Here is a 13,037-nt window from a genome sequence, read left to right as displayed (position 1 = left end):
CGGAAGGGGTTGGTCCCGGGGGCGGGTCCAGGAGGCTCGGAACCTCGTGGAGGCCAAGGTAAGGACTGTAGGAGCACGGCGTTCGATCGCCTTTGCTTGCGGCTCGGAGTTAGTTGCGTAGTCCTGGCTGAGGCCCCCGTGGCGCCAGCAGCAGAGGAGGCGGGGGCATTTGCGGCCGGTTGCTAGGGTGGCGACTGGGAACCTACCGTCCCCCGCGGCCGCCCGCAAACGCCCGGGGCTGGTGCGTGCACCGTGTCTCCCGAGGATGCTCAGGCAGCATGATCGGTGCGCGGAGCACCCCCTCACTCTGTCCTGACTGAAGACTCGGGTTAGGGACGTCTGACAGGTCTGTTACTACGCCTCAGCCCCTCAGTGCATCATAGATACAACATGTTTTCGGGCTCCGTAGGTATTGGAAGCAGGGATGGTAGGTCGCGGAAGCAGGTAAGGTCGTGACCTCTCTCCAAAAGGCGTTAAGATCTGTGCACGTGAGACACAAATGACTAGTGCCAAGTTGTATGGAAGATACCTTAAATATTGAGGCAATAGAAAAGGCTGCGAGAATGGTCTAGCCTCGCAGGAAGTGGGCCTCAGAGGATAACACCGATTTAATAAAATAGGTTGACATGACAGTGCACGTTATTGTAGGTGAGAGGAACAATATGAAGAATGCAAGGTGGCAGGACAAAGGAAGGAAACCAACTAACCTGACAAGAACCCAGTGATAAAGAGCTGGAACAGAAAGTGGAAAGAGAGAAAAGAATCCTACTTCAGAAAACCGATGAATTAGGTGGAAGTTTCTGACAAAAGAAAGGACAGGCAAAGAAGCAGTTTAGCTTAGTGGTTAAAAGAAGAAATTTTGGAATTTGACTGTATTGGAACCTGGCTTTGGCACTTAAAACTGGGTGTATGACTTTGGGCTAGTTATTGCACATCTCTTTGCTTAGTTTTCTTGTCTGTAAAATGGAGGTAAGAATAGCGCCTACTTTGTAAGGTTATTGTGAAGAATTTTTTATCCTTATATTTACAATATTCTAGATGCTTTTCACTTTTTTTATTTATTTTTAAAGATTTTATTTATTTATTTTGACACAGAGAGAGACAGCGAGAGAGCGAGCACAAGCAGGGGGAGTGGCAGGCAGAGGGAGAAGCAGGCTCCCTGCTGAGCAAGGAGCCCGATGTGGGACTCCATCCCAGGACTCTGGGATCATGACCTGAGCCGAAGGCAGACGCTTAACGACTGAGCCACCCAGGTGCCCCTCTAGATGCTTTTTAAAAAATATTTATTTTAGAGAGAGCATGAGCAGAGGGAGGGGCAGAGGGAGAGAATTTCAAGCAGACTCCCCCCTGCGCACAGAGCCTGCTTTGGGGCTCAATCTGATGACGCTGAGATCATGACCCCAATGGTAATAAGAGTCCGGGGCTCAATGGACTGAGCCACCCAGGCGCCCCTTGATGCTTCTCTAAGTGCTTTGCACATGTTATCGCTTTTAATTAACTCAGTTGCTATTTGTAATTAAACAACTGCATATGTTTACTCAGGTGTATACATTGAATAAATTGCCATATAGTAAGTGCTCTGTAAGTCTTGGCTGCTCTAATAATATTTTTTATTAATGAGCCAAAGTTTGCTACAAGGCTTATGAGCCTGAATGGCAAAGGGGATTGTGTATCTTAGAATAAGAAAAAAAATGAGGGGTTCAGGAAGCGAGGTAGGTTCGGTTTTACCCATGTTCAATATGATGCTGCAAGGTATTTAAATGGGTATCTCATGAAAGTTTTTGGAACTCTTATCATTGGTATTCGCGTACATGAACAGGACTGAAATAGAGATGTAGGTGTCCCTAGGCCTAGGTATGCTATATGAAGTCTCCAAGGAAAATACTGTGGAAAGAATTGATAGATGGCCAAAGACTATCAAGAGGAACAACTATAGTTAAGGGGCTGGAGGAGTAAGGAATCGGGAAGAGTTGATGAAATGGCCTAGGCTAACAGCATTATCACCATGTTAATATTCTTTCCTTGATTTTTAACTGGCTTTTGTTGGTTCCTAGGTGAGGAAAAATGAATGGTTACTAAAAGAAAATATTAAAGAGAGTAGGCATTGAATATTTGTCTGTTAAGATAGGCTAAAACCAAGTGTAATCAGAAATGGACCCTGTAGAATTAAACCAAAAGTAAAAACCAACAACAAAAATCAGCTTCCCCAAAAAAGGGTGTATTTGCTGTCTCGTATTGTGTCTTTTTTAAGTTGCATGGGTGTTTGGGGCACTTTTCACTCTTCCATATCAAGACCAGACTGGCTTGACTTAGTATCTCCTTCACTTGTTGTCTCTTTTATCTATAAACATGTTTTCAGTGAATTTGATTTAGGGGAGAACTAAGGCATCTTTCAAAAATAATATGCCATGTTGCTGTATCATGTTTCTGTGCCAAGGGTAGGTGGCTGACCTGATTTGGAAATCAAAGAAGGACATGCGTGTACTAGAACAGTAGTTCTCCCAAGTGAGGAACCACACAACCACAGCATCACTTGGGAACTTCTTAGAAAGAAAAATCTTGGGTCCCATCTCATACCTACTGAATCAGAATAGGCACTGTGGAGCTTTGGTGGACGTGGTTCCCAGCAATCTGTTTTCATAAGCCCTCAGGTGATTCGGATACATACTAGAGTTTGAGAATCACTGCTGGACGTGTGCCACGAGGTTGGGGATTTTATTTTACTCAACACTCTAGTGTCTAAAACGGCGCTTGTCTGGGTAGTAGGATTACAGTAATTGTTCACTGTAAATATTTTCCGACTCAATCTTGTCAATCTCAGTGTAAAAATTTGATGGTGGTTAAATGAACAGTGGTGAATTATTTAGCTGCACTAAGGCCATATGTCAGTTATTTGTGAGGCAGGCACGACAAGGTGACCAATTTGAAACTTGAGGAATGAGGGCTTACATGCTGAGTCAACAGCAAATACAAAATGATGATGTCAGGTATTTATGTCAATGCTTTACTCAGAGTAAACAAAGGTTAAGAAGTCACAAGTTATAAGTTTTAATCACATGATACACGGTGATGTTTGCTAGTCTAGCAGAACCAAGGTACCCAATGAGCTGACTTTTCTTTGTGTGTGTGCACAGCCGCCTCACTTGCAGTTTCAGACGTTATAACATGGGGCTCACGAAGCAGTACCTACGCTATGTTGCCAGTGCAGTTTTTGGCCTTATTGGCAGCCAAAAAGGTAATATTGTCTTTGTGACCCTTCGTGGTGAAAAAGGACGCTATGTGGCGGTACCAGCCTGTGAACATGTTTTCATCTGGGACTTAAGGAAAGGAGAGAAGGTAAGCCGGAGATCAACTAGGTTGGTAACTGATTTATAGGTATTTGAGGATGGAGAGGCAGAGTGGGAGAGCTCTGATTTATTATGCACAGATTTTTTTTTAATGTATGTGCCCCTGAAAGAGAAATCTTTCTTCGTTGGGTCTAGGTAGCCAAGTATCAGGTTCTGTTGTGTTTTTCTGCACTAAATTCTGAAAACCACGACCAAATAGGAGCTTACCTCTTAGGTATCCATTTGTAGTATTTACAAGTAATTATTTGTAATCACAATTCTGACATGTTTGGTTTTCTCTACCAGTTCTTTATTTTTCAAGTTCCTCTAGTTGCCCTCACAACCAGTTATAAAATATTAGGCGTTTAAAAGGACTAATACTTAGCTGTGTTGGCAGAACCTTTTTTTCACTGATACAGAGGAGGCCCAAGTTTGTTAAACTAGGCTTTGATATTTTGTGTCACTGAGTTCCCTAAGCCTACCATTTCTACCACACCAAATACAGGTATTTTGATCTTGCCCAGTCACTGTGTGACTCCCAGGAGGTTAATACTTTGATACTTGTTGCTAGCCAGCTTGTTGGGGATAAACCATGTAGCACCCTAGTGCCCTACAGGTTGGTTTCTCTCAAGATGGGGTTCAGTTAAAGCAAGGATGCGTTTATAACCCTTTATGGAATATCATTTGGTGTTAACTTAGGATAAGGACTTAGTAATTTATCGCTTGGGAAATTTTTGTACATACTATGCTAATGTAGAGCTTTGGAGAAAATAATTTTAACCTTTCTTAAATGTTTCATTGCCCTGTACAAATAATAATGCTTATATGAAAGAACTTGAGATGGATTGCAGAATTTCATTATTATTCATAAGAATGATTTGGAATTATTGATGCTCTTAATTTTACTGTCCCCAATTATTCCCAGCCATTTCCTTTGATGACATGCCTAACTCTACCTGTACATTGTTTATGATTCCTGTGATTTCAGATCCTCATCCTTCAGGGGCTTAAACAAGAAGTCACTTGCTTATGTCCCTCCCCAGATGGGCTACACTTAGCTGTTGGTTATGAGGATGGGTCTATCCGAATCTTCAGTCTCCTAAGTGGAGAAGGAAATGTGACCTTCAATGGACACAAAGCAGCCATCACTTCCTTGAAGTATGATCAGCTAGGGGGCAGGCTGGCTTCCGGGTCCAAGGTGAGACCTTGAATCATGTACCCAGATTTTAATCTAGTGAACGAGTGTAAGGCTTATGCTGAAGCAGGTTGTTCGCATAAACTGTTGGGTGAAACAGTGGGTCTTTGATGTACAAAATAGTATAGGTGGTGGAAATGGAGGAAAGAAGGATGAATATGAATTGGGAGGTTCATTTTGTTGCCTGTCACGTTCTCTAATAAAAGCCTATTAAGTATAGGAACAAGATGAGGATGCCTCTGATAAGTATTATATAACATCATTATGGAAGTGCTACTTAAAACAGTACACAAGGGGAAAAAAAAAACAGATGGGACAAGGAGAGACAAACGGTCATTCTTTGCCATAAATATTGGTAGCTTTCCTATGTCTCAGAGTCATCAGTTAGAAAATACAATGTAAAAGATTGTATTTACAATAGTATATTAAGTGACAGAAAAATACTATGAAACTGTACTGAAGAATGTAACAGAAGACCTGAACAGAGATACGAATCATGTTCTTGAATGAGAAGACAAAGATGCTGGTGTTTTCTGGTTAATTTATATAGTTACAGCAATGTAAATAAGTGTCTCAAAAAGGTTTTGTTGTTGTTGTTTTAGTAACATGACCAAATTATTTAAAAGGGTGTATGGAAAACAAATGAGTCAAAAACACCAGAAATTTGGGAAAGAGGAATAATAAGAGGGCTGTAGATTGTTTTTTTTCAGAGTTAGATATTTTTTTAGGAGGTTTCAGATGTTAAAATGTGTTATGAAGTCATAATTAAAATGTGTTAAACTAATCTATCAACACAAAATAGGTAGGTTATTGCAACCAAATGGGAATCCCAGACACAAATCCACTTTCCTATTTCTAATAATATTTCAAAGATGACGTTTCTGGTGTGTATAAAAATGATGAATTCTAAAACAGTGCTTAGACAATTGGCTATGTAGGGGGAAGTTTAAGTTAAAGCTTTATGCCACCTACCAAAATGAGTCACAGATTAAAGACTTACATATTAAAGATATTTTGTGTAAACTGGAAGATATGTAAGTAAATGTTTATCTGATACCAGGGTAGGAAAGGACTTGAAGCATATCAGCAAAGAAATTATAAAGAAAAAGAGTGATAGATTTGAATATTTAGATTTAAAACATTTGTACATTTGAAAGAAATAGGAAAGTTGTTAAGAATAAGTTCCAAGAGTTCTTATCACAAGGAGGAATTGTTTTTCCTTTAGTCTTCTTTTTTTTTCTTTTTATTCTATTTATATGAGAAGATGGATTTAGCATCATGTTATATGTATACCTTAGACTTCTACAGCAACGTATGTCAATTATTTCTCAATGAAACTGGAAAAAAGTTAAAGGACATTGAAAAAGAAAGTATTTAATATTTTCAATATAAAAAGAATTAATATCCTTCATCTCTTAATAACTTATAAACAGTCAAACAAAAAGTAAGACCCAGAGGAAGACGAAAGACAGGCCTTAGCAGTTAAAGAGAGGTATAAGTGGCCAGTAATCCCCACAGAGCATGGACAGAATTTCTCATTGGTATTCAGAAATGTAAATTCAGTAACTACTGAGACAGCATTTGTAGCTGGTTTTTGAGAAACTAGTAATATCCAGAGCTGAGGAGATGGGAAAACTGGCCTTGTCATTCATATCCCTGGTGGACCTAGAGATTGGTGCAATTTAAAGAGATCAGCTTGTGATGAATTGCAAACTTTAAAGATAGAAATACCTTTTAACCCAAGAATTTCCCTCTTTAGTATTTATTCTGACCCGAGGTATATACGGAGATTTATGTACAAGAATGTTCACTTCCACATATTTATAATAGCAGAAAATTGGGAACTACCTAAATGGCTAAAGTAGAAAAATGTTTAAATGGATTATGGTATATCCTTAGGATTGATTATTTTATGATCATTGAAAATGAGAACGGTCTGGAAGGACATGGAAAAATGGAAATATTTTGAAATAATGGGGAAAAAAGGGGGGAGGGTTATAAAATGACATGAATAGCATGATCCCAGTTTTCTGAAAATAACCTGAATGTTGAATTGGAGCAGTATAGATGGTGGAATTAACTGTTGTTTATTCCCTCAAAACTTTTCTGTTTGCTTTCCAAATTTTCTACAAGGACTACGTATCACCTTTGTAATAAAAATATTACCTTGTATTGTTTGTCGAGGCCTGATGAGGTAAAGAAAATTCTTCTGTATTATCTGATCCCTTTAGGACACAGATACTATTGTGTGGGATGTGATCAATGAAAGCGGCCTCTACCGTCTAAAGGGGCACAAGGACGCCATCACACAAGCACTGTTTCTACGAGAAAAGAATCTGCTAGTTACTAGGTAAATAACGGTTTCATTTCCAGTTCTTTTCTATGTAAATGCAAAGGAGAGGGTTTCAAAGACAGAATTTGGGTCATTCCTTCCTCATTCGTCCACACTACCCTCAGACTCATGTGTTGGCTTCTTCTGCCCTCTGCTTTCCTCTCTCCTTCCCTCTTCTCCCCAGTAGTACCCTAGAAGCTATCCATAGAGTTACTTCTAGCATTTTTAATTCTCTTCTGATTTGTCATTAATATCCTCTGGTATTAGCTTTTTCACGGTCCTTAAGCTTTGACATGCCATTTATAGAATGAGCTGTCTGCTTTCTGGATCCTGAGAAAGTCAGGAAAACAGAATGTGGAGCAGTGAGCAGAGGTGAATACCAAGTGTTTGAGTTGCCTGCCTTTTGAGAGCAGACATACTCTATGTAGGCCTTCTGAACATCTATTAGGTTGAACCATATGAAATTTCCATTTGTGCAGGTCAAACATGATAGGTCAAATATCAGCAATTTCATATGTTTCAACCTGATATAATAATGATCCATCCTAAGGAATGGCCACCCAGGAAAGTTTGGGATCCTGAGGTTTGCCAGCAGTAACTAGAAGAACTATAGTAATGATTCAGAAGCAGTTGTGAAGGAGCCCTGAATGCCATACCATTGGTGGGCTAGTTCCTGTGGGATGGCACATTGGTGTGTTGTTAGATAACACAGATTTTGTGAGAGAATGACTAATGTTCTAAAAGAATATACACATTTAGCTTAGGGAACAGTTGATCCTTGAACAACAGGGTTGAATTGGTCAAGTCCACTTGTATGCGTTTATTTTTTCAGTAAATCCAGTACAGTACTGTAAATGTGTTTTCTGCTATGATTTTCTTAACATTTTCTTTTCTTTAGATTACTTTGTTGTGAGAATATTACATACAAAATAGGTGTTAATGAACTGTTCATGTTACTGGTAAGGCTTCTGGTCAATAGTAGGCTATTGTTGTGGGAGAATCAGAGGTGTGTGTGGATTTTTGACTACACTGGGGGTGAGGGAGTTGGCGCCACTAGCCCCCTCGTCGTACAGGGATCAACAGTGTAAAAGAAAGGAAATAACACCATGAGGTGGGATTGTATAGGAAGGACTTTACAAGTAGGGTTTTTGGTTTTTTTTTTTTTTTTTTTTTTTTTTGCCAGTTTGGTCATGAAGGAGGATTATATTTGATTTATATTAGTGAAGAAGCAGGGAAGGGGCATTTGAGGCGGGGGGAGTAGAGCTCGTTGGCAGGGAGACTCAGAGCCAATGAATAAGAAGTTTCGAAAATGGTGCTAAAGAGCCTGATTTTGATTCTATAGAGAACCTTGAGCTAGTGGAAGTTTAAAAAATTGAGATTATCTGATAGTTTATTGGATGTAATGAAGGCACAGGAATGGACAAAGAGACCAGATGAGAAGCTATGAAAATAGTTCAGGCAGTAGAACTTAAATTCAGGGTCGCAGGCAGAAATGGATTGGAAGGAGTCAAGGCCTCCCAGAGGAGGTGTTTTCAGGATGTGGGGACCACCTGGACATGGGAGATGGGAGCAGAAGAGATGTGAGAGATTTCTGTGTCAGACGGGGGGGGAATGTGGGTGCTGTGATGATGAGCCACAGGTCAGCGTCTGTGTTCTGTGACACTCTGAATTCGTAGTTATTTCTGTGCTTACAGGTGAAACATTGTATTTTCTACCTAATAATGGAAAGTTAGGATTCTTTACTTTTTAAGAAAAGGTGAGGTAGAGTGGTAGCATTAGACATTGTTGCTACATATATTTTTTTGAAGGCAACACATGAGTCCTTGACCTACCATTTACTGATTTTTTTCTAATAATATTTTTCTCCTGTTTCTTTTTTTTAGTGGGAAAGATACCATGGTGAAATGGTGGGACCTTGATACCCAGCACTGCTTTAAAACAATGGTTGGCCACCGAACCGAGGTACATGTAGGATCACGGGCCCAGGGAAAGAATGGCAGGGCAAAAAGATGGTTTTCTTCCCTGGGCCTCTCATGGCCCTTTGCTTTTACTGCCCACAGTAACCATCATGTGCTGTCTTGAGAGACAGAGGTTGGAGTGGTGGAGGGAGTGAGCGCTAGCTGTCGGAGCAGGTAACAGCTACCCTGGCATTTAGTAGAAATTGGCCTTGGAGAAGTTTCTAATCCACGAACATGAGTTTCATTGTTTTTAAGTAATGTGTCCACCTTTTTGATGGTAGGGAGGTCTATTGACGCTAAATGTACAGTGCTTGGCCCCGTGACCTGTAAACAGCAAATCGTAGTCATTATAATAGTTACCCGAATGTAGACGTTTTCGATAGAGATCAGGGAGTATTTTATATCTTTGCATCTTCCTCCATGCTTTGTTCATACCAGGCTCTCAAAAACATTAATTAATGACGAGGAAGAGCAAATTATTCTTGGACTGTTGATTCACAACAATACTGTTCTTTTCATTGTTCTTAGATATTTGAGGCTGAAAATTATACGATAGACATCAATGGGGTACCTTTTATTTGCAGGGCATGGCTGAAAGCAAAGAAGTACCGGACTTAAAATCATCATTTGAGTGGATTCTAGTTAGGAATTGTGCTGAACAGCCATTATCTAAATTTAAGGGTAGGAAATTACAGAGAAACTTGTAGTTTACTCCATAATCAACAGTTCTACCACAGGCCATGTTTTCTTTCCAAAAGTGAGATTTTTCTCTCTCTCTTTTTTAAGATTTTATTTATTTATATGATAAAGAGCGCACAAGCAGGGGGAGCGGCAGGCAGAGGGAGAGGAGAAGCAGGCTCCCCGCTGAGCAGGGAGCCCAGCGTGGGGCTCGATCCCAGGACCCTGGGACCATAACCTGAGCTGAAGGCAGACGTTTAACCGACTGAGCCACCCAGGCACTCCGAGATTTCTCTTACTGTATTTTGAAAGGGTTACCTTAAAATGAGGCTTTGCAAATGTCAAACAGATTTCACTACAGACAGTCTACTTAGATTTTTGGAATGTCACATCATATATCCTGGAGTCTCTTAAAAATCATACTATTTGAATCTTTTTATACTCTGTAGGTGTGGGGGTTGGTGCTGGTGTCAGAAGACAAGAGGCTCATCACTGGGGCTTCCGACAGTGAGCTGAGGGCTTGGGACATAGCCTATCTACAGGAGGTAATTGTTTTTGGTTTTTTTTGATCACGGGCAAGTGCCGTGTTTTAGCAGTGTCACAGGCTCATTGAATTTTGAATTAGCTGTAATTATTGAGTACTTCCATAATACTAGAAGGAATTTTAAAACTTTTAGTCAGAATTTTTTTCTTCATTGTTAGCTCAGTTGCCCTCATTTATTTGAGCTCGAGGAAGGATAGTTTTAGGCTTACACCTTCTGGTGATGCTAATGTTTTAGTTTGTGGCGTTCTTAGCCCAGAGTTCCTGGACCTTTGGGTGTCCATGGATGGACTTCAGGCTATCTGTGACCCTTTCCCCTCAGACAAAATTCTGTGTAAAATTTGTGTGTGTGTATAAACATATGTTCTGAGATCTATAACTCTCTCAGATCCTCAAAAGATTTTGTGTGGAAGAAAGTTTATGGACTGTAGGTTTAGCTGGAGTTAGGTGTGTAGCGTTATGTCCAGTAGCTGTTCTGGTGGGTTCTACTGTAATAGGCTAGGCTTTATCCTTTCTTCACGTCTGGATTGCCTCTGTAGTTCTGTGTGCCAGACTGGCATCTTTCCTCCAGAATATGGTAGCCTTTCATATAAGAAAATTTTAAAGTTAATGAAGAATCAGTCATCATTTTTTCACCTCAGTTTAAATTACTAGGTTGCTAAACCATAGTCTGTATTTTTTGGAAAGTTACCGGAGATAGTATAGTGAATACTGTTTTGTTTGTATTTGCCATAGTCTGTTTTTAACATACTCTGGTTAAGTGTCCTACCACTGAAGAGGTTTGATCAAAGAGACCACTTATTCATGGACATAATAGGTTTCTAAGTCATTAGGGTTAAGAGACACTTCCTGGGACACATTATTTCAGCTTCTATTTTCCCATTTTTATAAAACAGGTGGAAGACTTAGAAGAACCAGAGCCCAAGAAAAGCAAAGGGTCTTCCCCTGGAATACAGGACACACATGAGCCTGAGGATGGCAACCCAGAGACAGATGAAACTCCTGAGGATGTAATTCTTTTTCTTATCTTCATTTGTGTTGTGTCATGGGGAAAGCGAGAATTGGAGACTTTTTAATTTAAAAACTCACAGTTATCGTCATTTTTGGGAATATCTTTGTCCCCTGCATCTCTTTAGAATCGTACCTTTTCAGAGGTTTGACAGAACTTGCATTTTACTTTGGTCTTCTCCCTTGCTTCTTCCATAGCGCATCCTTACATGCAGAAAAGCTGGTTCCATCATGCGGGAGGGAAGGGACAGAGTTGTGAACCTTGCGGTCGACAGGACAGGGAGGATTCTAGCTTGCCACGTGAGTACCAGTTGTCGGAGAAAGCAGGGACGGGGCTGTTCCTTTCAGAGACTCGTGCTTGTTTTATATGCAGTGTAGAGATTAATTTTCCCCCAGTCTTGTTAACAGTTTATTATGTGCTGCTGTGTAGACCTATAATCCCTAGCTTCTATTAGCATAACACAGTAATAGTTACTATTATTGTTCTTATTAGTTAGCAAGCATTAAATGCGTGCTTTTCTGAGCAGTCTAAAAGCATTAGCCAGCTTTTTATTTAGTCTTCTGAGCAATGCTGTGAGTAGGAGGTGGTATTCCCACTTTACACATTAGATGGCAGTCCCAGAGGGAGGAAGCTGTCCGAGGTAATACGACCAGTAAGGGAAGAAAAAGGAACATTATTGTTTAGGTCTTACTGAGAAAAAGCTACGTTACAAATTGCCTTTCCTGGACTCACGTCAAGTTTCACCTTTTAGGGAACCGATTCTGTGCTAGAAGTGTTCTGCATCCTTTCCAAAGGAGAAATTCAGAAGAAAATGGATAAGAAGATGAAGAAAGCTAGAAAGAAAGCAAAGTGTGTTGCTTTTATTTTTTTTTAATATTTACTATTAAAGTATCTTGGGTAAGCCACGTAGTACTGATAGAAAAACTATGGCTTCTTTAAGGAAGCGATTACTCTGTTAGCAGTTACTGTTAAAAGGTAGAGAAGTTGTTTGGAGTGCCAGGAGTCCCTGTTTTACATTTCTACTCTTTAGTACAGCTTCGTAACTAGCATGTTCCTGAGTCGTGAACTCAGAGCCACATAGAACTAGAAAGCCATACAGATTTTTAAAAATAGCTTCTGAATGATTTAGTTCTCAGGCCAGCGGGTATCTTCACTGACAGCAACTCATACACAAGGAAGCTGGGTTGCATAATGCTAACCTTGGGGCCTGTGAGGAGAAGGACTATAGAACTGGCATTTGGGGGCAACATCACCTTGGAATAGGTTATTATAATAACCAAAGAAATCGGTTCCTCAGTGGTTGAAATTTATCAAGGCTCAAAGAAAAAGTCACCTTGGCAAGCCTTGTGAGACCTCTGGTTTATTTGACATAGTTGGACTTGTAAGTGCAGCTTAATGGATCTTCTAAAAAGTCCTGAAGTTAGAAAAGTTAACCAGGTACACTTCATTGGAATAGTTTGAATTACAAAGACTTACTTGCCCCAAGAAATTTTATGGGCTGTTGCCTTCAGAATCCACTTATTGAGGGTACTGATTAAATGGAATAAAATTTTATGACACTGTAGTTCACAAAGCATTTGTCCATAACACTGCATTATCTAATTCTCATGGTACTCCTTTGTTAAGTGACTCTCCCAGGATTACACAGGTTGTTGGTCTTGGAGCCATAATTTGACTAACGTAATAGCAAAGCTTCTTCTAGAAAAGTCATTGTTCTCCCCCCCCCCCCCCCGCCCCAGATTAAATTCTTCCAAAGGGGAGGAGGAAGACCTTGAAGTCAATGTCAAAATGACACTGCAAGATGAAATCCAACGGGTGACTAATATCAAAACTTCTGCCAAAATCAAGTGAGTAAAAGTGTAGTATCTGAATTACCTGAGAGCAATATTGTAGAAATAGTAAGCTACAAAGTTGTATTGGTTTTTTCATGCTCATTGTTAGCAGTCTAGAGGAATTACATATTTGGAGACAGTGATCATGGGATACCTGATAGGCCTG

General features: G+C 40.1%; 1 protein-coding gene across 4 annotated transcripts in view; it reads left to right on the top strand.

The window, feature by feature from the left end:
- The first annotated feature begins 7 nt into the window (after positions 1-7).
- The window catches only part of WDR3 (WD repeat domain 3), a 30,638-nt gene continuing 17,608 nt past the window's right edge, over positions 8-13,037 (top strand). Inside the window, exons 1-10 of one of the 4 annotated variants that reach the window (XM_036071048.2) lie at positions 8-58; positions 3,135-3,336; positions 4,315-4,524; positions 6,753-6,871; positions 8,737-8,815; positions 9,939-10,034; positions 10,927-11,040; positions 11,237-11,338; positions 11,791-11,888; positions 12,779-12,886. In XM_036071048.2, coding sequence (XP_035926941.1) covers positions 3,166-3,336; positions 4,315-4,524; positions 6,753-6,871; positions 8,737-8,815; positions 9,939-10,034; positions 10,927-11,040; positions 11,237-11,338; positions 11,791-11,888; positions 12,779-12,886 — 1,097 coding nt within the window. In that variant the 5' untranslated portion in view covers positions 8-58; positions 3,135-3,165. The other 3 variants (XM_036071050.2, XM_036071047.2, XM_036071051.2) reach the window with 3 other exon arrangements.

The sequence above is a fragment of the Halichoerus grypus genome, chromosome 5 (genome assembly GCF_964656455.1).
Source record: "Halichoerus grypus chromosome 5, mHalGry1.hap1.1, whole genome shotgun sequence".
NCBI classification, from domain to species: Eukaryota; Metazoa; Chordata; class Mammalia; order Carnivora; family Phocidae; genus Halichoerus; species Halichoerus grypus.
The sequence above is the reverse complement of the archived record's forward strand: the minus strand, read 5'-3'. Positions and strand labels throughout refer to the sequence as shown.